At 48.8% G+C, this 24,632-nt stretch overlaps 1 protein-coding gene and 1 long non-coding RNA gene across 2 annotated transcripts; one reads left to right on the plus strand and one right to left on the minus strand.

Annotated features, from left to right (window-relative positions):
* Nucleotides 1–277: 277 nt before the first annotated feature.
* Nucleotides 278–5,482, plus strand: LOC120763463 (uncharacterized). The gene is made up of 3 exons (XR_005704099.2): nucleotides 278–469; nucleotides 3,986–4,306; nucleotides 4,797–5,482. It is a non-coding gene; the product is annotated as an uncharacterized LOC120763463 (long non-coding RNA).
* On the minus strand, nucleotides 2,256–23,417 carry MED26 (mediator complex subunit 26). The gene is made up of 3 exons (XM_040086778.2): nucleotides 23,306–23,417; nucleotides 6,347–6,421; nucleotides 2,256–5,033 (listed from the first exon to the last, which is right to left on the minus strand). The coding sequence occupies exons 1-3, from the start codon at nucleotides 23,378–23,380 to the stop codon at nucleotides 3,351–3,353; spliced, it is 1,833 nt and encodes a 610-aa protein (XP_039942712.1). The 5' UTR covers nucleotides 23,381–23,417; the 3' UTR covers nucleotides 2,256–3,350.
* Nucleotides 23,418–24,632: the final 1,215 nt, after the last annotated feature.

A 24,632-nucleotide genomic window follows, 5' to 3' on the forward strand; every position in this document is an offset into this window, starting at 1 on the left:
CGGCCCCGCTGGGTGCCGGCCCTGCACGGCCCCGGACACTGTCCCTGCACCCCGCGGTGCCAGCCCCGGACCTTGTCCCCGCACTCCTCGGTGCCAGCCCCGCACGGCCCCGCTGTGTTCCCGCACCCCGCGGTGCCAGCCCCGGACCTTGTCCCCGCACTCCTCGGTGCCGGCCCCGCTGTGTTCCCGCACCCCGCGGTGCCAGCCCCGGACCTTGTCCCCGCACCCCTCGGTGCCAGCCCCGCACGGCCCCGCTGTGTCCCCGCAGCCCGGCGCTGGAGCCCGAGCGGTTCCCGGGACCCGGGGCGCTGTTCGGGGGAGCAGAGCCGCCTCCAGGGCTCGGCAGCGCCGGCCCTTGGACACCGGACCGCAGGGCAGGGACGGAGCGAAGGTCACGGGCTCGGAGGCACCCAGACGATCGCTCCCGACCTTTAAAACGAACGCGAGGAACGGCTGGGGGAAAGGATGGGTGAGTACCTGGCAGGCAGGAGGGGTTGTGTAGAGCCCGGTCCATCCATGCACCCTGTCAAGAGACGTTTCTACAGCATTAATTTGCCCATAAAAACCACGCGCTTTAGGTAATGGCGACTCCCCAAAGAGCTGCTGATGAGCGATTTCATGTCATCCGCTGACAAGGAAGACATGGCAGTGTTTTAACTTCAGGTTTTAGGATTAGAAGGAGAAAATTTGCGAGAGAGGTAGGAGAAAGCAGTGGCAGAGAAACTGAGTCATGCACAAATGAGAGTACACAGCAGGTACGCACATAGTAAACTTCATTTGAACTTGTTTACAAAATTGACAAAAAAATATCACCTTGTAAACTTATTCACATTTGTTGGAGCTCACAGAACTGGTTATACTGGCATGCTGAAATAAAGATTGTCAAGCCTCATCTCACCCTGGAGGACACACAAGTGAGTTGACCCCTTACAGCAGCAACAAACTCAGCAAGGAACAAGATTTAAAGCTTGCATTGGGAGGGAATTCCTCAGTCAGTTTTTGTACCACCAGGGAAAGGGCTGGGGCTGATTCCTGATGCTTCCTCGACCAGAGGAGCATCAGCACAGGCAGTTTGGGTGTAATCTGAAAGCTGTGATGAACTTCGGGCATCACCTCGCCCAGTGCAGTCAAGGGCCATCAATTGCATCAGAAATGGAAGCAGCGGAGAAAAAGATGGAATTTATCAAGTAATACTTTGTCATTTCCTGAAATTTGGAAATATTCAAAGGCCTCCAAAGAGCACGGACCCTGTTCCTAAATGGGACCATTCAGGGAAGGAGGGAGGAAGGGCAGGGGGAGATAAAATGCACAGTACTTTTTTTACATAAACAAAACTTAAGCATTTCCAAAATGACCAGCAGCTTAACCCTCCACGATCAAATCTGAACTGCAAGACAGGAGCTTTCCCCAGCTCTAAACCACACTGCTCAACCTCAGCAACTGCAGGAGGACAAAATGGAAGTCAACTGAAAATATACTTGGACACATTTTTTGGTAACCACTTCTGGTTTCACTCTCAGACCTCAGATTTCAGAAACGGAAGCACACAGACATCGTTATTTCTGAGATACCCACACATTTCAGTAACAGTCAGATCATAAAGGATGAACAAGGATGAGTTAAAAATAAACCAAAATTCATCAGCTGTATTCCAGGGAAGAACCAACACAGCGCAGGCCCGGCCAGGAGCACGCTCCTTTGAGAACCAGGGAGGAGCCTGACTCTGCCCTGCCACGGCTGATCTCCAGCACAGACATCACTAAACCCAGGAATATTTTTGGTATAGTGTCCCCTCCCCTGAGCCCCTGAACAGAAGCCCAACACTGGGGACTGCATCAAACAACACAGTCCCAAATATTAAAGCAATTACAGTTAATAGAAATCCTCCTCTTTCTACACCCCAGGCTGCTTCAGAAAGCACTGTAACGACCGAGGAATAAAACATTACAAAGTTACCGAGACGAAAAGATGGAAGTCTGATCTCTTTAGACTTTGAGGTACATTATCAGCAGTTGGGTTCTCAGTCTCCAGAGTTAAAAACAGATCCACCCAGTGTGACTGAGCAGCACACCGAGGTTCTTGGAAGACAATCCCGTTATCCCTACCGGCAGCGTCCGAGGGATTCGGCTTCACCTCCCTGCTCCGACGGGTTCCCAGTGCCAGGGCTCCCTTAGCTGGGTTGAACTGAGCAAACTCGGGGAGGGGGGAAAAAAAAAACAAACGAGTGGAGTGTATATAAATAATTCACAAACTGGTTTGTGCAAATTTTTTTTTATTTCCACATTTATATCACAACGTGTCCACTTAAAGGACCAAATAGCAAAGTTGCTCCCTTCTGCATCCCAGGAACACAGAAGTCTAGTTACTGTACATTCACTAAGGCTCTTTGTTTTTGCAAATTGCGTTTATGATGGATATCCATAAGGCAAACAATATCTAAAGGAATGGTAACAAGTATATTTCCAGCATACAAACAGGCTTCCTTTTTCCCTCTCACAGTACAGTTACAAACTTGTAGCACCCTCATTACATTTAGATTCTAGAAAAGGTGATTTTTCTTTTTGTGGTTTTTTTTTTTTTTGTCTTTTTGGTTTTTTTTGTCTTTTTGTTGTTTTTTTTTTTTTTTTACCTATAAGTTTGCAGGAAGGGAAAAGGAGGAAAAATATTTGGCTGGTGGTGGTGGGATCAAAAAATATCGTTAAACATCTAGTTTTTGCAGCATTTCTCAGAGACTGGATTTAAACTGAAACCAGACTAAAATATGTGGATGCCTATGGAATGTTGAGCTGAAGCTGGTGGCCCAGCCTGCAGTGCAACACCTGCTGTTTAAAACCCAATCTCCGTACCACATGACTCTTAAATAACGCAATCATGTTCAGAGATGTGATAGAAATAAAACTACAGTTTTTGCACATTGTCTCTCGAATACCTCACTGCCAAATAAAAACCCAAATCAAGTCAAATAAATAGATGCATATTTTGTTAAGGTAACTTCCACAATTTTGTTTTTCTCTGTACCTGCCTGTAATAAAGATTCCGGCATTCAGAAAGTGCTGGAAATCCTCTTCACTTCTTGGGGACTAACACTTTTTATAGCTGGCTCGCTATAGAGTTTTGAACTCGACTGATCGACCTTCGTATGCCTTCCTTTGCAATTGTTAGTAAACTGGTAGCAGCATTTCACAAAAGGAGAATTTAAAGGAACGAGCTGGAAAGGCCCAGCTCCCTCCCCCCCTCTGCTCGTGGGGCCTGTTTGTCCAGGACAGGAGGCTCTCTCCAGCTGGAAGTGGCATCGTGTCTGCCGGTTCTGCTAACTGCAGGTGTAAAGAGCGTGGTTAGCAGAACTGCTCTCAGTCTAGGCAGACGTAAGGCAGGATGTTCAATCTCCCATCATCCCCGTGTGGATCTAAGGATATGCACTGTGTCCAATCATACCAGTTACCCTGTGTGTCATAACAACCGTTCACGCCCGGCCAGTTGTGGTCACGTATCCTGTCGAGGTCATCGCCCGTGACCTCTCTGGTGACCCCAGGCAAGTCTGTAGGTTTGCTGTTGGGAGCTAGAACGTGAGTCTTTCTAGCCTCTTTTCTAGTGCTTTCCTCCTGCTTTAAATACTCAGACATGAAGTAGTGAGCTCCTGGAGTCTGTACTCCTGATGAAGACAGCAAGCTACTCTGTCTGTTTAAATATGACTGAATGATTTCATTTCTGGACAACTCTTTCCAGTTCGTTTGTTCAAAGGGGCTTTGCAGGTTGGGTTTTTGCTCCTGCTTTTCCGTTTCTGTCCTGTGCTGTTCAGTGAGTGCAGGGATTTCGACCTGCAAAGGATCTTTCGGTGTTAAAGGTTTTATCTGTCCTGTCATGGGATCAAAAGTGAGTTTTCTCTCTTTTAACCTCACAGGTTTCACACCCCCTTCTGTCACGTGCCCATCCAAGTTGACTGTATAGTCTCTGGGTCGGTACCTTTTCTTCTTTTTGCTATCAGACCCTGAAGCAGCATCGTCACTGTCCATCCTGGAGGCGTCCTGCGGGAAGCCCGTGTGCGATTCCCCGGCGTGGGCTTTGCAGCCGGGAGCCGTGTGCTGCTGAGGCGTCCCTGCTGCGTGCCTGTGCTGGCCCTCGGGGGCTCCCTGCTGCTCCTGCCAGTGCTGCGCCGCCTCGGGGGCCGCCTGAGGAGGGAACTCCAGTCTCTTGGCTGGCATGGGAGGCGTGGATGGCTGCATCAGCGACGGCGGCGGCGACGGCGGCACCTGCGCGGCGTCTGCGAACTGAGGCCTTTGAGATGGACTGGGCATCGAATCCTTTGGTGAGTACGTGGCGTGCTGCCGAGCGAAAGTATCGTGCCTGACGTTCCTGGGGCTAAAGGAGGAGCAGCGTGGGCTCTTGGGCTGGTGGGGGCCCGTGGCTTCTTCCGATTTATCATGCTGCTGAAGCACTGCAGTCTTTAGTAACGAGGAAGTGCTTGAGGGTTTTACAAGTCCTGGAGAACTGGTGTGAGGTTTTACAGCATTTACTGGGATCTTATTGTGTTTATCGTTTTCACTGAGATCTGTCCTGCTGCTTTCGGGCCCTGCGTGTAGGTTTATGTCTACAGGACTAGGAAAATTTTCAGGACTACCTCCAATTCCATTGGTTGGAGGGGGAGAAGAGTTTTGTAATACTTCATGACTAGCTTTGGAGACCTTTGGGGGAGGAGGGCCCTGATGGCCATCCCTGTGCTCACCTTTCCTTTTCCTATTTCCCAGTTTCTCTGGTTTTGGAGAATTTAGTTTCTGGATATCATTCCTGCTTTTCAGTTCGCTGATGGGCTTGGCGCCGGGCACAGCAGGAAGCTGCGAGTCTGGTTTGCAGTTGTGAGCGCCTCCGTTCGCTGATCCCGGCGGGTTGGGCAGCCCCCTTGGCACTGGCTCGTTCTGGGTCACGGGTTCTATCAACTTCTGCCAATTCCGCAGCAATTTCTTGGCACGTTTGGCAAGTTCCTCGTTGGATGTCTTCTTCCTCACCTCATTGATAAGCCTCCCGAGTCTGGTTTCCTACAAAGACAGACAAGGTGTTTTACAAACACGTATCGTGCCAAGCAAAATCCTCCAGGAATGTTTCTGCTTTGTAATGCTCATCCCTGAGAAACACCTGGTTAAAAACACTGAAGATTTAAGCGTTGAATTAATCTTTTTGGAAAGGATTAGTTCAGGGCTCTGCCACGCAACATGAAACCGACTGTAGGTTTCAAGTCACGGCGTCTTTATTCCCTGGGAAAAGCAGGAGAGCTGGGAAAAACATCAGAAAGGATTTTTTAATTGAGAAAGAGCCATAAGAATAAGAGTGCAGGTTCGGATTCGAGGGGAAATGCAGCACCCAAAGGTGTGTGTTTATCACAAAGGAAGTATAAGATCTGCAGAGAGAGCCAAGAGAAAAGAATTCCAGGATCTCTGCCTGTCACAGTAACTCGTTAACAATAAAAATCTCCATTTGACAAACCTGACTACCAGGTGTGAGTTGTGTCCTACCTTTTTCCTCCACCTCTCTCCTCTCCCTTCACTCCCCAGCCTCGTGGAAACGTATGAAAAAGCCATTTAAACAACATTCCCAGGGTGTCCCCAAGGTGGTTTCATGAGCGGAAGGAAGTGTCTGATTGTTCCCAAAGCACATTTGAAAACAAAGAACTGTTCCACAAGATTTCTTAAGGAAAGTACTTCAAAGAAGAACACAGACCAGACTGCGAGAGAAATATGCAACCTGTTGTGATAGATGTGTTGAAATACAGGTGGAGTTGTAATTAAGCAACAGTTAAAAGCAAGAACACCGCTAATTTCAATACAAAGAGCAAAAAAGAAAGATATAATTCATCCACAAAACTTCTTTGGACTGTTTCTATGAGTGGCCAGTGAGGGTTCAGCTCTCCCTACACCTGACCTCACCACAGATATCAGGCCTTGAAACCTGCTTAACTGAATTTAAGATTAATTTCACACACCCAGAGCAATTCTATTCCTATTTGAGGTTTTAGGTGCTTGGTCACCAAAGGTCTGCAAAGGTGACCGGAACTGCAGGGTGATTTTGCTGAGTGCAACAGAATTCATCAGTGGAGAGTGATGATTAATGTAGGGCCCTGCACAAACAGGAACTGTGCTGCCCAGAATACTGATCCATGCCCAGAAAGGATCCCTGTGTTCAGCGAGATGTCGGAAGCAGCACGAGAGGGACAAAATAATATCTTAATTGTGAATCCTTTGCAATCCATCTATTGTTTCCAGAAAAGCTCCGATGGAAATTAGAAAGGCAGGAAAAAGTCCTTTTATACACATTAAAAAAAAAAAAAAAAAATCACGTTCAGAGGGTGACATACCTCTAGTGCCTCTTTGGTTATGGGATATTTCTCCAGGCTGGAGATCACTTCCAGCACTGCCACCATGTTATGGATCTGCAACAAGGAAGACAAAGTCACTTCACGTGTCATGTACTGGTCTTAGTTAACAAATGTAATTTCAGACCTTCCACTTTATAATTGCTGGAAGCATTAATCACAAACTGCTATCAGACTGTCTGGCTTTAGGGAGCTGATTGTTCAAGGAATAGGGACAAGGACACTTTTACTGACCTAGATGGAAACTGCGGGAGCCGTAACAAACACACTCTTCTGTAAAACCCAAGGAAACAGTGGCAATAAAACCGCTGTGACTGAGTAACAAAGTCCTGAGACCCCTCAGCAAAGCATCAATTAACGGTGCACGGCCTAACGGGGAACAAGGGCAGAGTGGAGCAGGAGCAGCAGTGGGAACGTGGAGCTGAACCCTTCAGGCTTTACCCAGGTCACTGCTCTGCAGCTGCATCCCCAGCATCACTTCCTGCACTGCACACAGGAGCCTGCAGGTCCCTCCTCGGGCTGGGGCTGTGCCCAGCAGATGTCCCCAGACCATCAGCTCCTCCAGACACACCACCACCCCTTGCTGGGGCTGCGCTCGGGGAGGAGGAAGTGCACAAATCCCCATCCATTCCAAACGTGAGGATCAGGTTCTCTGAGTGCACTGCACCCCCAGCACAGCTGGACATCCTGCACATCCTCAGCACACGTGGGATTTTAATGGTTTCCGTGAGAAACCACACGCTGCACGTTTTAGGGGCTTGGTTTAGGGGTGAACATGGCAGTGCTGGGTTGGACTCATTAATCTTGGAGAGCTTTTCCAACCCAAATGAGTTTATGATCCCACACAGAGCTCCTTGTTTCCATTACCTGATGTTAAGAGCGCTGAAACCTGGAATTTCTAACTCACCTTTGGAGATTTAAAAGATAAGCAAAGGAAAACTTGAATCACAGTCTCATTTATTGCTTAATTGCATTTGTGACTCAACTGGATGTGAAGTGCATGTGAGAAAAATCTCTCATCAAGAACCTCTGCCCAGATCCCACATCATCCTGAAACCTCATCAGGAGCAGCAGCAGCATCACAGGGCAGCTCTGCCCTCCCAGCCACACACTCCCCTGCACGACCCCTCATCTCAAAAACAGACTCGAGTAAGGATTGGCTTTTCCAAGTCAGTTCTACCCCTCCACTGAGATACCAAAGTCTCTTCCCTTCAGAAAACCTTGGGCTCAGACCATGTTTTGCCCACCCCTGCAGCACTCTTTAGTGCTGGAGATACCTGGGTAATGCTGTCAGTGATAAAACACTTGTCTTGATTTTTTGATTCGCTTCTATCTAACTGATGTTTAAAGTCCATGCAGGCTCTGAATGACTTTAACTCCTATAGGGTGTAAAACCAAGTCCAAGCCAAAGATGAATTAATTTGTCCTGGTTCTTTCTTCACTTTGCAGATATTTAAAGCCCTACCATGAGGTCAGGCCTGGTAAAACTCTGCTTAACCTTTAGAGCAGCAAGAGCACCTATTCTGACATATTTTAGTTCTTATTATTTCACTTCAGTGCACTGCCTTTCTTCCATGTTTTGACCCTTGCCCTGTCCTCAGTGCCCAGGAAGGACAGCTTAGCACCACAGTTTAAACAAAACTGGTGTTGGTTTTAAACAACACCAGGGTTGGTTTTTTTCAGTTTTTAGACCCAGAGCCCCTAGAATAGTTAAAGCTCAATTCTGGGGAGTTTCCAGACTGATATTTTTAAACTTGCAAAACACGATAGTCTCCTTCCCAACACATATTTTAGACTATGAATTACGGGGGTGAAAAAGGCTCTCTTGCACACACCATGAACTAGTACAATTATTTTTGCAGTTACTGGTAATCCCCAAATATTCATTATCTAAATGAAGAACTGATGGCAAAAAAAAAAAAAAAAAAACCAACAAAGGGTGATTGGCCTATCAGAAGGTCAAGATGGGGAAAGTGATAGGTTCATGTGCACACACACCTACAGAAAGGTGAAACTGGCCAGGGAATTTCCAGTCACGGCTTTGCCTTTGCTCAGTGCCCCCGAACACACAGCAGTGGATGCCCCAAATGCTAAAGCCCCTCCCAGGTCTCCACCAGGACTGACAGGCTGTGACTTCCCTCCCTGCTCTGGGGGACACGTGGTGCCAATTAAGGACAGTGAAAGTGGCCTTGCACCCTCAGCTCCTGCTGGAACACAAACCACCCATTTTGGATTCCTCACACATTTGTAACCAATTGAGAACGTGCTGTCACAGAGCAACTGCTGAGTGAAGCACGAACATCTCACACTCCAGACAACTGCCAGCAGCTCCTCTCATTTTCTTTTTTTTTTTTTCTTTTTGGACCTGTAGGGAAGCTTGATTCTTTGAAAATAAACACATAAAACGTTCAAGCACATTCAACAACTCCTCCCCTCTTCCCCTTGTGTAGTTTTCTCAGAATGTTTCATCCGAAGTGCCCTAAAGAGAAGCTTATAGTAAAAATCATATTTGCCTACTTTAAAATAACACAGACTATGAAGTTTCCTGTGGTGTAGTTAAACACAGTGATGGAAACGAGGACCTCCCAAAACACCTCGAGTATCACCTATTCCATGAGAAGATACCCACAGGGATGAGAGCAGCACACCCAGTATCTTCACCTTAAACCAACTGTTACAGTAAAATTCACACAGTGTCACATAACCAGCGTGATACTAATGTTACAGAACCTGCCAGGGCACCACCCTGCTTTGAGCAGCACCAGAAATGATAATTTATTAACACAAAGGGCTACTGAAGAAGCTGATTGGGAACAGAACAGGTGAAGTTTCATGGAGCAGAGCACGACAGGGAATTCAGCAGCCCTGCTCCCTTTGGACACAGGTCAGTGTCTCAGGAATTTCCATTTTCGTTTCTATGTGCCTTTGTCTGCTCACACTGCAACCCCTCAGTACCCCCACAAAACAACTTCCAGGACCCCCATTTAGGAACTTGCAGCAAACAGCTCAAAATAATTGATAAGTAATTGATAAGTAATTGATACAGCGTTCCAAATTCTCCCTCTCTGCTCCCCTGTTGAGAGGACTGGCACACAGACTAATTCACTAAAAGTTTACTGGAGAACATCTGCTTTGAGTCATCCACGATAATCCTTTCCAGCTAACCCTAATGACAGCCACACAAAACAAATCTTATTTATTCCATGCAAGGCTCCTTAAGTCATCCAGCCATTCAGCCATACTCTGGAGCTTACTATTGCTGAGATCTTTTCCAAGTTAAGCACTGAATGTTTTTACTCCAGCCTCAGACAAAAGCAGGGGTTCCTGAACTCTCAGGAAAAGATCAAGAAGCTTAATTTTCTTTTCTTAACTGCCATCCTAATCTTATTTCAGCATTTAGAAACCAGGGCCAAGTCAGTGACTAATTTCAGGCTGTTACACAGCAGTTTAAAGGGGTTTGGGGGAAGGTTGAGGTACAGCTGTTCCCTCCCACCAAATCTGAAAGCAGCAGCAAGCTCAGCATCCATACAAGCTCCACTACCATTTCCAGGTGCTGGGATGTGTTTTCTGTGGGAGCAGCACACTCCATGGGATGCTTTGATTCTCTTCCTTTGCTTACACACCGGCCCAGACCCCAAGCACAATGTGAGCACCCCCAGAACACTTTCCTGTCCTCCTGGGGACTGCCTGGACACACAGCACAACCTGCACTCTCTCACTGCAGCCTGAAAAACAAATGTTAGAGAAACTTTCCATTGCAGACACTCAGATAAAGCAATGATTTTCTTTTCTTAATATTTCACAGAGATGTTTCCAAAGATCTTTGCATGCCTGAGTAGATTGTGATAGGTGACAAACCAGATCTGAGTTACCTGGAATAAGAGAAGGAGCAGCATTTTCTGTGTAACATGAAAAACTCCATGCACAATTCCAAAAGGACCTTGCAGTGAAACTGCTCGGGCAGATTGCTGCCTTTCTGGTAGAAAGGTTCTTTTCAACCACAAAGTTCAGGTAACAGTGCTAAAAGGCATCATTTGATACAGTAACATCATCCTTCTGGGTCACATTAGTGTTTCTAAAGGATACTTAAACTTGGCCTGGAGTCACCCATGACTGACAATCCTCTAAAACCAAACTGTAACACCACCATCCTCTTGAAATCACAGCTTACGACAACCCCAGCCTGACTCCACCTGTGAACAGGGCACACAGGTATCACAACACACTGCTCTGGAGAGAATTCATCTGCCATCACACTTAACCACTTCACCAGAACATCCATAAATACTCCGAATTTCCATGGTTTCAGAGAAAGTATTCCTGTAACACTGTCCCACCTGTAGCACCAAAGCAGTTTGACAGAAGCAAGCAGAGAAGTGGAGGCACTGTGGGAGACTGAACAGGTCTTTCTTCTTCCTACAAACACAAATCCAGGTGTCGATTGCCAAGCTGGAGGTTGCTGGTGGCAGTCAATACCAGCAGTAGGATCCAGACAGAAGTTCACAGGAGCAATTGTACATTTTTATGTTTTCCCCCTGCTCCAGGGCTGTGTATCTCCTCAGGGAGTGCAGGAAAATGTTCGAGAAAATCCCAGGTTCATTGCTGGAGAGGCCAGGGAGGCAGAGCTGATTCCCAAGAGGTGCAGGGCCGGCTCCAGGAGCGATGGCATCGCTGGTGTTCCTTCTCTTGGAGCTCTCAGTGTCACCTGCAGCCCAACACCAGCTCCTGTCCCAGACCAGGGTCCCCCCTCAGTGTCACATCCTGCCCCAACAACGCTTTTGGACAAAAGCTACTTCGCTGCACAGTAATCTAAAATATGGAATAAGAAGTGAGGAGAGAAAAGTTGCTATTCACAGGAGGCTTTATTTAAATGTGACAACAGAAATACAGCGGTGCAGAGTTTATTTAGCACTTTGTGTAGGAACTATGAGACACCAGACACTGACAACACACACCACCAACAGAAAATTGTAATGTCATTTGTTCAAAGGTACAGACCAAACACACCAAGTTAGAATTCAGGTTACAACCAGCTGGTATTTAGTTCAGTTCTCTGGCAGCTGATCTATTAACAGTTCCCCCTAGCCCCAGTGTGACATGATGTTGTCTAAAGATAGGGAACACGAGATACTATTCACAGACACAACATACCAAAAAGATGACCATGCACTACTTTGCTCACATTATTGAAAATGCCTGAAAGTCAGTTCGCCAAGCAAAGGTCCAATATTTACCAGTACACAAAAGATATTCTTAAAGGTGGAGGTCAGTTTTCTAATAGTATTTAGTGAAACAGATCTTTAAACGTTAAGGAATCAATGATTTGAGTTGAAAGTCATGCACTGGGAGAATCTTCTACGACAGAGAAATTCACATGGAGGTCATGCTTTAAAAACTAATCAGAAATTTGTGGTGCAAAACAAGGGGCAGAAGAAATGTTCCTTGAGTACCAAGAACAGTCCAAAGAGTGACCAGGCACAAAAAGCATTATCTGCACCTCCAGACTTAAAACCCCCAGGTCTACTTTAAAGAGTCAAACCAATCTGCATATATTTTATTTGTACTTAGGCTTTATTTAATGGCAAAGTAACATCATCCAGATACCTTCCTGTATACACTTCACAAAGCCAGGATCATCAAACGAGAGTAAGGTCAGATTCCAATAAAATTCCGCAGTGCAAAGAAACCGGTGGACCTGAAATATTTCCCCTGCTCCCTCCTGGCAGTGCCCACGCACATCCCTGAGCCGGGCACGCACCACAGCAGCCAAGAGAACGAGAGGAGCTCGCCAGCACAAAGCACAGTTTGCCCTGGCACTCACAAAGGGCCTCCAGACACAAATCCACAGCAGCTGGGAGTGCCGTGAACGCTGCAGCTCTTCTCTGCACGGCCCACTCCCACTGAGGCACCCAAGACCCCTGGCACAGCAGGAACAGACTCCAGGCTGGGAAAACCACCCAAAAAATGGGTGCTGGAGGAGGGTGGCACAAGAGGCAGTAAAACACAGGCTATGAAGACAAGACACATCCCCCAGTTCCCTGAGCTTCAGGAAAAAGTCTTAAAGGCAAACAGAAAACAGCAACAGTGAAACACTTTTCTCCACTGACGTTTATTGGCCAATAACTGGAAGACATTTTTGTTACTACAAGAGTGAAATACCTGTCTGCCAACTTCAACAGTTACTAAACATTTTGTATGACACCGTAAGAATCGTGCCTGCAGTGCCAAGCCTGAGCTGCAAACACACAGAGAAGATTCACTCCAATACGACCGCCCCAAGTTCTTTTTCCACACCCCACAACAAACCCACGCCCTTCAGACTGTGAAGCTGCACAAATAAAAATTCATTAGCCTGATTTTTTTAGAGCCCAGCAGCCAAAGAGGCTACATGAAATACTGTTCAGTGGGTGTAAATTCCTGCTGAAGGAACAGGGCAAGAACCAGGGAGCACCACCCCAGGCAGCTGCTGCCACTCTCGGCAGCATCTACCACAGCAACATCATTTAGTGCTGTTTTCCACTCAATCCCAAACTGTAAGGAATGGCAGAGGAATCCAATTCAGCTGGAATTACATCTTCATCTCAAGGCACAACAGTGCAAGAAGAACGTACACAAAGAGGAGGTCAGAGGACAGCAGCGATAAGAGGTTTTGAAAACACAGTTAATAACGTAAAGTTGAAGTTTTCGTTTCACAGGGAAGAGACACATGAAGCTTGAAATAAGCCTTCCTATCTGTTATTAGTCATAATACAGAAAATGTTAATCAACTGTTTTCATGCTCACTGGCCTAATTTGCAACAAGACAAATACTAATTGCATATAGAAATAATCAGTGAGCTACCAGTGCACTCCAATAATCTCTCCATAGTCTCCAGAGCCACCATGGAGGTTTAAGAACAGATTAGACAAGTGCAGAAGGAGCTGTTTCATGAAGGTGATGCACCACATGGAGTCCAGCCATGCCCCTACACCTGGGGAACTGACACTGAACCAGGAGGAGCACAAACACATCAAAACTCCCATTTCCATCTACTCCAAACTAGACTCAGAGCCGCAATTCAGAACTGTTCTCTCAAAAAGATCTGTACAGATAACTCCAAGAAACAGCTTGTATCATTAAGGACCTAAAAATTAACACTTCCAACCTCACTACCCCAGCACAGTGCTCCATGTAACCCCAAAAATCCCAAATGAAATGCCCAAAGTTTCTCTCCCCACTCAGGCTCTGTAGCTGCTCCCTGTCACCATTTCAGCCTCCTCACACTCATCCTCTCAACCCCTCAATCCCTGGTGCTAAGCACACCCAATGAAGAGACAGTTTCCTTGTCTACAGGATAATCATTTCTCCTCCTCTTCCCCCTGTACAGAAACTTCAGACAAATCCTGGTAGTTACTATTTATTGTAAGCCATGAACTGAAGTCCAAAATTACTGCTTCAAAATTTAGAGAGCCATAAAATGAGGTTGCTGTGCAAGCAAAGTCACGGGGACAACCGGTCCTACTTCAACGAGACAGAAGTGCAGTTGGACAATTATTCAGACAGAATAATACAGAATATACAGAAAATCCAGCCTTAAAATGTACCCCTTCTGATTTATCATGATCTTGGTGCTTTCTGGTTAAGGAACTCAGTGTTGGTACCTCCCTGGGTTAAGGTAAGAGCACGGTGAGGTACCACAGGAGCCCAAAAGGCATCGCTTGGACAGAACCATTCTGTGACCACCTGCTCCATCTTCATCCACTCCTGAGAACTGGTGAGCATTTAAAATCATGCAACATGTACTTAAGGACTTGATGAGAAGAGGTCCAGAGCTTTGTGAAGTTCTTAAATATTATTTTATCCATCCCTTAAAGTATCTACTCAGAGCTGTTAACACAGAGCAGTTTATATCTGAGTGCAATTCAGAAAAGCCCTGCTAATGTCCCCACAATACAGAATTTGCACTCTTTTTTTAAAAAAGTAAAGCCATTTATCACCATCCCAGGGTACTTTAAATGCAGCAGGCCAACTTTTCTTAAATATCTAGGAGCTTCTCAGCTGATTCCTTAAATGACAGAGGAGGCTGAGGTGAATACAATGTTGAATTCTCTGTGGAATGTATTAATTCATCACACTGAAGTGCAAGATGCTCATGTGACCGCTCATGAGAGTTTAGGCATGGTGTGTTTGTTCACAAAACCTGAGAAAAATAGTGTTACAAACTGGGAAAGTCTGTGGAGAAGTCACTGTATCCTTTCAACAACTGTTACCAATGGTGAATTCTTGTCAGCACCTACCATAAACAAGTTTTATGGATACGGAAAATAAATTTGAAATCGATTTACGCATCTCCTAGAATCACTGCTCTCCAAATTCTAGATTAAACACTGCTGCCAGTCACCCATTTCCAAATACCTCTATTCTCTGAAGGCTGTGTCACCTCAGGACAATGTCACCTGTCAGGAAAAGCAAAGCCCCCCAGTAATCCCTGGAGAATGTTTGGCCATTCCAGCCAGTGGCACAATCCCTAGCAGCTCCTTGGAAACAAAATGCCTTCTCTACCTTTGGCTGGGAAAAAATAAAAGTCTTCCCTGGAGGAAGGTGAGCGTGGAGCCTTCTCAGCTCAGGGTTTGTAAAAGCAGCTCCACTCCAGAGCCAGCTGCCAGTGTGGTCATGGCAGGACCAAGGAACCCAGTATTCATCTGCATTTTTTTAATATTTAAACACAGAACACAGAATTGTGGAATCCCAGACTGCTTTAGGTTGGATAAAGGACCTTAAAACCCACCTCATTCCACCCCCCTGCCACGGGCAGGAACACCTTCCACTATCCCAGGCTGGTCCAACCTGGCCTTGAACACTTCCAGGGATGGGGCAGAACATTCATGAAGCTCCAACCTGGCCTGGTTATTTCCAACCTATAGTGGCAAAAAACTTCTCCATTCCCAGGTCAGAAAGCTGCAGTGAGGCTTAAGCCCCTTGGCAGCCTGTCTTGAAAAGTCCAGCAAGGAGAACACAAAGTCAAAACCCAAAAGCTCCTATTTTGACAGACAAACTCTTCCTCACAGGACAACGGACACTGAGTTTTCCAGGATGCAGCCAGGCTCCTGAGCAGTGTGCTCAGCCCACGAGCTGCAGGTGCCCACCTTCACAAAGAAATCTGAAACATCACCTCTTGCATCTTCTCTTCCACCTCACCGTGCTCAATTCTATTCAACAATCAACTGCAGTTTCTCCAAGGATCAAATACAATACTGAAATATTTTTTCCTGGAACTTCCAGGATGACAAGTTCTACGCAGACATTCCCTGTCCTTTCCTGCTGCAGTTAATTTACAGAGCACGAGGAGAGTTATGTACGGACCTGCTCAGAAAGCGATGGCTTGAGTTACAGACATTCGTAGACGTGCTGGAAGTTTGTTCACCAAAGACAATTTATGACTGTGCATCGCCACCCTGAGAAAACACTGTGTTCCTCTACCTTCCACAGCTCTACGCTGCTTAAAAAAAACCCAAAAACCAAACCCTCCAGACCTGTACTATAACTGTGATACCGTGCAAGCTGATCCTGCATGGAAACTATGTGAGAAAGCAGCTCCACAGAAGCGCTGGCTGTCACTCTGAGACAAGACTTCCACCTCTGCACAGTCATCTCCACAGCAGCAAGTTTGAAAACACGCCCAGCAGAGCGTGTCCCTGAATCCCTTGGATGCAGGATCCCTCCTCCCCAGCTGCCGGGTTAGAAACCACTCTGTTCACTAAAACAGAACTAATTATGTTTTACTTCCAGTGACTCCTCAGCAGAAATTGCTACCACTGACTGTTTGGACATGCTGAAAATTGTACACTTTGATATTAACAATCACACTCAGGCACGCACTGCTGCCCTGTGAAAGCCGTGCCCCTGAAAACACCAATTCGCTGCCGAGTTTTAGCAGATTGCACCTCAAATTAAAGCAATTTGCTGGCACTTAAATATTATTCCAAACACCAAAAGCAGGAATTACCCACAGAAAGAGTAATTTAGCTGTTAGAACACTGAATAAACAAACCTACATTTACATTAAACCGAATGTGAGGTACTTAACTTACCTTTACCTTAAATTATTTCTTTAAAGACCGAGTGTAAAAGTGGGGCCACATCCTACCACATTACACAGACTGAAGGAAGTGTATTTGGAGTTATCACCAAGCACATAACTGGTGAGAAGAGATAGCAGCAAAATGTTATCAGCCAAAACAGACATGTTTTTATGTAAAAAAACTACACTGACATTAATTTTAACTCCAGGCCTAATGTAATGGGAGTAACTATGCCTTAAAAGCAGTGCTTCTTGACTAACATCAAACTTCTGCAGCAGGCAGAATCGATTCCTCCTTCCCCTCTCCTGAAACTTTTGTGGTTCCTGAAAAAAAAACCAAACCAACACTACTTGTCACCTGCTGCAGCTTCTTGAAGAAACTGGGAAAGGATCTCACAGGGAGAAAAAGCTTCAGCTGCAGTGGAGCTACTCTGATCAGGAGCCAAAGGTGCCAGAATGACAGTGCTGTTGTGTCGTGCGGTCACAGCAAAACCCCGAAGAGAGGTGACCACGCACAGCTCACCACCCCTAAACTGAGCTCACCCTCAGCTTACTGGACAAACCCCCCAAAAAAGACAAATTGGAATTCCCAGCCCAGACCCAGAGTTTTGAAACACAGCCTAAGCTGAAAGTCTTCCTGTTTCCTAAGGCACAGGTTGGGTTCCTCTCCACGTGGGAGCTTTGGAGTGTTTTCCCTCTTGCCCCTGCAGTGCCTTGGCAGCAGGAGCTGATCCAGCTGGATCCCAGGCCCATCCCAGCTCCAGCCCTGCCAGGATGACCTGCTCAGCTCCCTGCTCTCTTGGCTTCAAGGTGTGCCAAGGTGCACTCAAATGGCCTCACACACGATCCAGAACATCCCAAATCGGAGCAACTCGGGAAGCACCAGCCACAGGTCCTCTGCTGCCTGGGCAGTTTGTTCCAGCACATCTCTCCTGGAAGGATCCTCACCTTGCACACCAGCTGTCTGTTCCAAGCTGTGCCTCCTGGTGACTGCCAGCGGTTATCCCCCATATTTATATTACCTACAAAAAGTTGGTTCTTCCATTGAGGAGCTGTTTCACGGCTACACCAATAAAAACGTGTTAATGAGTTATTTCCCTGCAGCCTCTGAGCATTCAGTGTTTGTTCCCCACCAAGGGGTCACGTACAGCATATGCAGACAAGTGCTTGCTGCAAAGTTTTATCATCTGGATTTTAAAAGCTCTTTAATGATCCCCTCTGATGACGCAGTCTGACAATGTGAGGGGGCTCAAGCTGCTCTAGGACAGCCACCACCCCACTGTCACCTCTCCTTGCCACACAAGTCCCCAGCTCTGTGTCAGAGCTGCCACCTCTAGAGCCCAGGAGGAGCTGGGGCATGGAAAGGGGTCCCTGAGGAGCCCTGTTCAGGTAGGGTTTGGCCAGGTGAGTTCCTTGGTTGGGTCAGCACAAGGGAGGGAACAGGAACAGCTGGAGCTGGGAACATGACGGGGATCCCTGCAGCTCTCCCAGCTCCACGGGCAGCTTCAGCTGGTGTAAGCACAGGGGTTTAAGCCAAATCAATCCAATTTTTGATCATCTGGAGCATTACCCATACAGCCTTCAGTGGAAGGTGATGGTTTACTCTTGAGTGAGCAGAGCTCACTCATGAGTTACAACTCAGGAGCATTCTCCTGGCTGGCTGTGGATGTTTCCCAGCAGGAATTCCAGGACACATGCAGAGCCCCTGTACTGCTGCATGCCCACAGACACAGGATAATTCCAGACATCTGTGAACCACGCACAAGTGACAGTGACAAAAAAGGCTCTGCAAGTAAAACTTGACCATAAGGCAGCCAGTGTCACCTCAAAGAACCCAGACAGGCGTGGTTAACTTTTCCAGGTGACAACACCTCCTTCCTGCCAGGTCCCAAGGCAGCAGGGAAGCACCCAGGAAGCAGCAACATTCCACTCCTCATGGAATCACAGACTGGGCTGGGTTGGAAGGGACCTTAAAGCCCATCCCATTCCACTCCCCTGCCATGGGCAAGGACACCTTCCACTGTCCCAGGCTGCCCCAAGCCCTGTCCAACCCCACCTTGGACACTGCCAGGGATCCAGGGGCAGCCACAGCTGCTCTGGGCACCTGTGCCAGGGCCTCCCCACCCTCACAGGAAGCTGTTCTTTTCTGCTTCCACACTCATTTAAACACTTTAAAACCCAATTCTGCTGCCAGAACTATTTGTGATGCACCAGAAGTTTTATTCAAATAATTGAGCTACATCAAAAACTACCTGGGAAAAGATCCATATATTGCCTTTTTTCCTCTTTAAATCCTGATCAATTCCTCGGTTCAGTTCACCACATGATCCTGCACACATAAAATGGGTGTGTGTAGCAGGAATAAGAAGTGGGTGTTATTTAAATTGTCACTGCTGCAGAAACAAACACTCAAATTAGAGCTTCAGAGCAAATGACTACTGCCATCATCACTGCAACCTGGGGAGTTTCAAGGAATTAACAACTGAAAAGCAGTTTGGCATTCCCCTTGCTTTGACCCCTCAATTCAAACTCTCTGGTATTTCTGTTCACTCATATTTTGTCTTAGCATCCTCAAAGTTCAGTATGGTCTCACTGCTGCAAGGGGCACTGTATGAATTAGAACTTTTAAAACCTCCAGCCTCCCAACCCCTCTCAAGAAGTGACAGCCTGCACTGCCATAAGCCAAATAAGCTTTTTTGGAAAGAAGTGGACAAGCAAACTTCAAAGCAAAGCCAAAAAACCAACTGTACCATCACCCTGACATGGTGAATTCAAGTGAATCCAAGTGTTTATAATAAAGAGCACTAAGAAACACAGACCCCATTTAAAGTTACTATAAAGAACCATAACACAATGAGACTCTCTACATCAGGCCCAAATCCTTATCTGGAACTCAAGACTGACACGACAACAACACTTCAGACCTTGCACTTTAGGAAATGCTCCCCAGTCCCCTGCATTTTGTCACATACCTGGAACAAGCTGCTGCCTTCACGCACAAAATGTGAGACTGCTTGAAACAAGATGAGCTGCAAGTGAGGAAAGGGACAAAGAGGGCAAGAGGTACAACAGGGTCTCTGCACCTCCCTCAAAACTGCTAAGCTCATTAGGGCTCGCAGAAAAGGATAAAGCTCAAGCAAGAGCCATTCCTAGTCTACTTTCGCCCACACGTAACACTTCCTGCATCCAAAGAAATCACCGAGACCCTCAGGAAGTGAACCACCAGCTTCCCCTGCTTTCTATATTTGTATTATTACAGCACTGCCCTGCACCTTCTTAAGACACTACTGGGAAGCACCTTTAAGAGCGGTGAGGAGGGTTCTGTCTCCAGCACCTCGGTAAAACAACCAACAGAGAAAACAGCCACAGAAGCATCTCTAACCATGCAACTTGTGCCAGCTGGGAGATCAGCCCATGCCAATGCACCACCCAACGTATTCTAACACACAGGCCAATTAATTATTAATAATTCAGACCATGGACCACTCCTGAAGGTCTGTGCATCAAGTCCAGCTGAGATACTGCGTGAACCACAGCCCGAGTTAGAGCCAAGCCCAACCTCACGGGGAGCACACAGGGCTGTTACTCAAACCAAAGCTGGGTTTGTGTCACAGAGGGGTACTAACGGCAAATAATGAAGTTATTATCTAATATTTAAAAACAGGAACAGATTGCTACATATTCAGCATGAGGAACCATTTAATTGCAAGCACAATTCTAGCAGCTGGTTGTAAACGACAGCCTCGTCCACAGAGCAAAAACTAACATTTCTCATTACTCCTGACATCAGGGAATAAACTCCCCCAGGAGCACAGAGCACGAGTTACCAAGGCAAAGGTATTCTGCTGGGTGGGAGGGGTGGCTTCTCAGCACACAGAGTCCAAAGGCAAAAGCCTTGTTCCCACCAGAACCAAGGAACATTTCCCCTGTCAGACCTCACAGAACAGAACCCCTGCTCTCCTCCACCTCCTGCTATGTTCTCACAGAAGTCTTGGAAGGAAAGTGATGCTGGTGCTCAGTGCTTAGGTCATGGAGCAGAAGTGGTTTGCCCATATGTTTCCTTGAGGAGAAAAGGCTGAATAAATGAAGACACAATACCAGACATCCCCGGGTGGCTTCTAGGATGATGTAAGTTCTTTAAAAATAGCTTATTTCTTATAGGTCTCCTTTGAAATAGTTCAGAATTTACAGGGGCAACCTCTAAGTGTGGGAAACTAAGTTATAAATATGTTCTGCAGCAATTACTAGAGGAGGTTCAAGTGCTAAACATGTGTAAATTCAATATTGCTCCCGAGTCAGCAGGGCTTTATGGAGCAGCTGGAGACGAACAATCAGCACAAGAGATGATTTCCTGAGGCCAGCAGGTTCTGCAAGCTTGGGGAAATGATTATTTTGACCAGTTCAACCCAACAGAGGTAGAGAAACTTACGTCCTAGTTACTTTTCATTTAAGGAATGACCCGTGAGTCGACCAAGATCCAACTAACCACTCCGGAATGAATATCCACAATGGCAGCTCGTGTTAGGGGACGTGTTAGGGAATTTAAGTGAAGCTTAAATTGACAGGCCCTACAGTAAAGCACTGTGAAGAACCAACTATCTCCTCCCTCCTCAGCCCCATGGAACTCGATTGGTTTTGCCCACCTGACACTATTAGTGCAGCTTTCACCCTCCCCAGAAACACACACACCAACTACACTGAAAAGCCTGAATTAAATCTAGGCCTCAAAGCTTGACTTTCTTGGTAAATGAGGAAGTGAGTGACAACAATGAATGCTGTAGGTTTGAACACAACTAATTCTGTCAGAAGATTCTAAGAGCCAGCAGAAAGCAGCTGGAGCTTTCCATGAGTCCCTGCAGGCACAGCAGCTCATGGCTGCACTGACCCTCCCAGCAGGAAAACAGCAGAGCAGTTTCTTATACTTCCATGCTGATGCCCAAGCGTGATTAAACTTAGAATCTGCTTTTTAAGATTGTTCAAAATGTAAGTTTTGCTTCCCTCTGTGCCACTGATGTGCCAGGTGATGAACAGTCAACACCACCCCGTATTGCATGTGCTTTGGAGCCAAGAGTCCGAGCTCTCAGCCTGCACAATGAACCTCAGCTACACCACCTCTGCTCTCCTTCAAGAAAAGGTTAAACTGGAACACAGACCCTGCCTACAGGCACTTCAGAACAATGGGCTGATTTTTCTGCCACCAATTATTGCCCTGGATAAGTATCAAGTATGTAGAATTATAATTTAACATACATCACTCCTAAACTTAAGGGGCTACTGATCTGTTGGGAGCTCTGGCCTCCCTTTGCAGGGAGCTGCCTGGTTATTTTGGGTCCTCTCACAACAGCATCGTGGAACATCAGCGTGCGGAAAAAGGGAAAAGCGCCCACCATAAAATTGGCTTCCTGGCTGCTTAATTCTGCACAGCCCCAGTGTTTGACAAAGTAACACCAGAATTAGGGTAACTACTGCAGCTGACAGTTCTGAAGTCAAAAGACACCACAGATCTGCAAGAATTTTATTAAAGTAGGTTGGCACTCGGTCTCACGTAGAGTGAAAAATCCGCAGCCACAGAAAGAGAGCTCAGAGCAAACAGGATCCATGAAGTGCACTAACTGACATTTCAGCAAGATCCACGTTAAAGCACTGCAAACTCAGACAACGCCGACATTTAACAGCCCACAATTACCACCACGATTTGTTACTGTTACTCCAATGTGTAACACTGCAGCTCCCCACAGATGCCCAGCCCGGGGGGTTCCACAGAACCTACAAGGCCAGGGTGATCTTTCTTCAGTCCCCATGTCACACGCAGGCAGCTCCCGGAGGCGTTCCAAATGACAATAACTTTATTAGCTACTTTAGGACTTTGATACAGATCTATCACAAAAAAGCACTTGTTCAGACAGGAGCAGGTATGACTTTAATAGAACCAAAGCATCACTTCACAAACCCCAGCCCCTGGAATAACACATACACCTTCCGCCTGATGCACCAGAGGCTTCCCCCACGAACTGCAGATGGCCAAGACAGACCCACCTTGGCGTCCTGCGGTGGTGACTGTCGCTCAAAAACTCAAAAATTGGACAGATTGAGGGCCCTGCAGTCTTCTCACAGCAATAAACACCTAAGCGGAGAACTGCTTGGATGAGCTAAAAAACCCTTAAAAGGAGCAAACGATCCTTTGGATAACCGCCACTTAAGGCCACTTACAGGTAAAATACACGCTGACTTCTGTGCTTACACCACATCCCAGAAGGAGCAGATAAGCTCATTACAGCGCTGCAGGAAGGGATAAAAGCGAAGACCGAGGCTGCTCGGTGCTGGAGCAGCTCCAGAGCCCCGCCGCCGCCGCCGGAGCCCTCCTGGCGTCCCCGCAGCCCGGGGTCCCCGCGGCCGCGGCCGGAGCGGCCGCTGGGCCCGAGGAACAGGTGGGCGCCCCGGAAGGTCCCGGCGAGCCGCGGCGGGGCCGGCCCAGAGCCCCCTGCAGGCCGCGCCCGAGCCGCGGCCTGGCGTGGGGAGGCGGCCGGGCCGCCCGCCGCATGGCCGGGCAGCACCGGCCGGGCCCGGGGCGCCGAGCGGCGGCGGGGCGGGGGCGGCCGCGGCCCTGGGCGGGCGGGGAGCGGCCTCCGGAGCCCCCAGCGGGGCGGCCCTGAGCTCCCGGCCGGGGGGCGCGGGCGGGAGGCGCCGCCGGCTGCGGGACCCCGGGCGGGCGGCGCGCCGGGAGCTCCGCGCTACCGCCCGCAGCGGAGGCTCCGGTGCACCGGGAGCGGCCCCGGAGGGAGCCCCGGAGGCCCCGGGGAGGAAGGAGAAAGGCGTCGCGGCGGGAGCGCCGGGCGGGGGTCGGCCCGGAGCGGCGGGGGCCCGCGGGGCCCGTACTCACGTTGCTCTGCGGGTCGATGGCCTGCAGCAGCCGGTCCCTGATCTGCTGCGGGGACGGGGCCGGAGCCGCTGTCATTGCCTGGGCGAAGCGGGGCGGCTGCGGCTGCGGCCGGGGCGGGCGGGCGGCGGGGCCGGGCCGGGCCGGGGCGGCGGCGGCGACGGCTCCTCACTCGCCGGCGGCGGCGGCCTCGGGGAGCCGGAGGAGCATGTTCGCTCCCCGCGGGGCGGGGGCGGCGCGGGGGGCCGGGGGGAGCGGGCGAGCCCAGCGCTCCGCTCCGCTCCGCTCCGCTCGGGCCGAACGCGGGGCGCGCTGGGGGCAGGGCCGGCGCCGCGCGCGGCTCCCTGGGACGCGCCCGACGCCGTGACGTGCGCGCGCCGCGCCCCGGCCCCCGCCCGCCCGCACCGCCGGGGGCGCGCACCGCGCGTGCGCGGGGGAGGGCGGGCGGCGGCGGGAACGCGCGTGCGCCGTGGGGGAGCGGGGCGGGGCTGGGGCGCCGTGAGGGGGAAATGGGGGGCACGGGGAGCGCGGGGACCGCTGAGGGGGGACACGGGGACAAGGGGATACAGGGACCGCTGAGGGGGGACACCGGGATACAGGGACCGCTGAGGGGGACACGGGGACAGGGGGATACAGGGACCGCTGAGGGGGGACACGGGGATACAGGGACCGCTGAGGGGGGACACGGGGATACAGGGACCGCTGAGGGGGATATGGGAGCAGCAGGAAGGAGTTGGAGGAGAGGGCGCTATGGGGAGCAGCCGTGAGGGGACGAGTGTGGCACGGGGAGCACTGAGGGGAGCGGGGCGATGCCGGCGGACACGGGGCAGCGGGAGCAGGGTGTTTACTCGGGACCCCCTCGGGACCCCCGTCTGGCCCCGGAGGAACCGCGCACCCTGAGGAGAGAAATAAATCATGGAAAGAAAAAAACGTGAATAAACACCCTGTGGGCACCACACGGGCCGTGTAGGTTTGAGGGGTGTTCTGCTCCCCTCAGCGAAGCATCAGCGCGGCACCTAGAACTCCTCACAGCATTTAAGAGCAGCTCAAACTTGACTTGATTTCGTTATTTTCAAGGAGCTGATTCGAAGCTGAGTCGCAGCTTTTGCACAACTGGAGTCTTTTGGGGACAGCGCGCTCTGGAGCCACAGGGTGTGTGTAAGGTGATAAAACTATTTATTCCCTGTGATCATAAAGCACTGTCAGCTCTGCATAATTTTTCCGAGGAAGAATAAAAGCTCCCCAAGCTCAAAGCTCAGGACTGAGCCCAGGGGTGTCCATGGGTCACACACACACAGTGATGCCACATCCACCCTTCCCTTCACACTTG

Source organism: Hirundo rustica, chromosome 26 (assembly GCF_015227805.2).
Source record: "Hirundo rustica isolate bHirRus1 chromosome 26, bHirRus1.pri.v3, whole genome shotgun sequence".
In the NCBI taxonomy this organism is placed as follows: domain Eukaryota; kingdom Metazoa; phylum Chordata; class Aves; order Passeriformes; family Hirundinidae; genus Hirundo; species Hirundo rustica.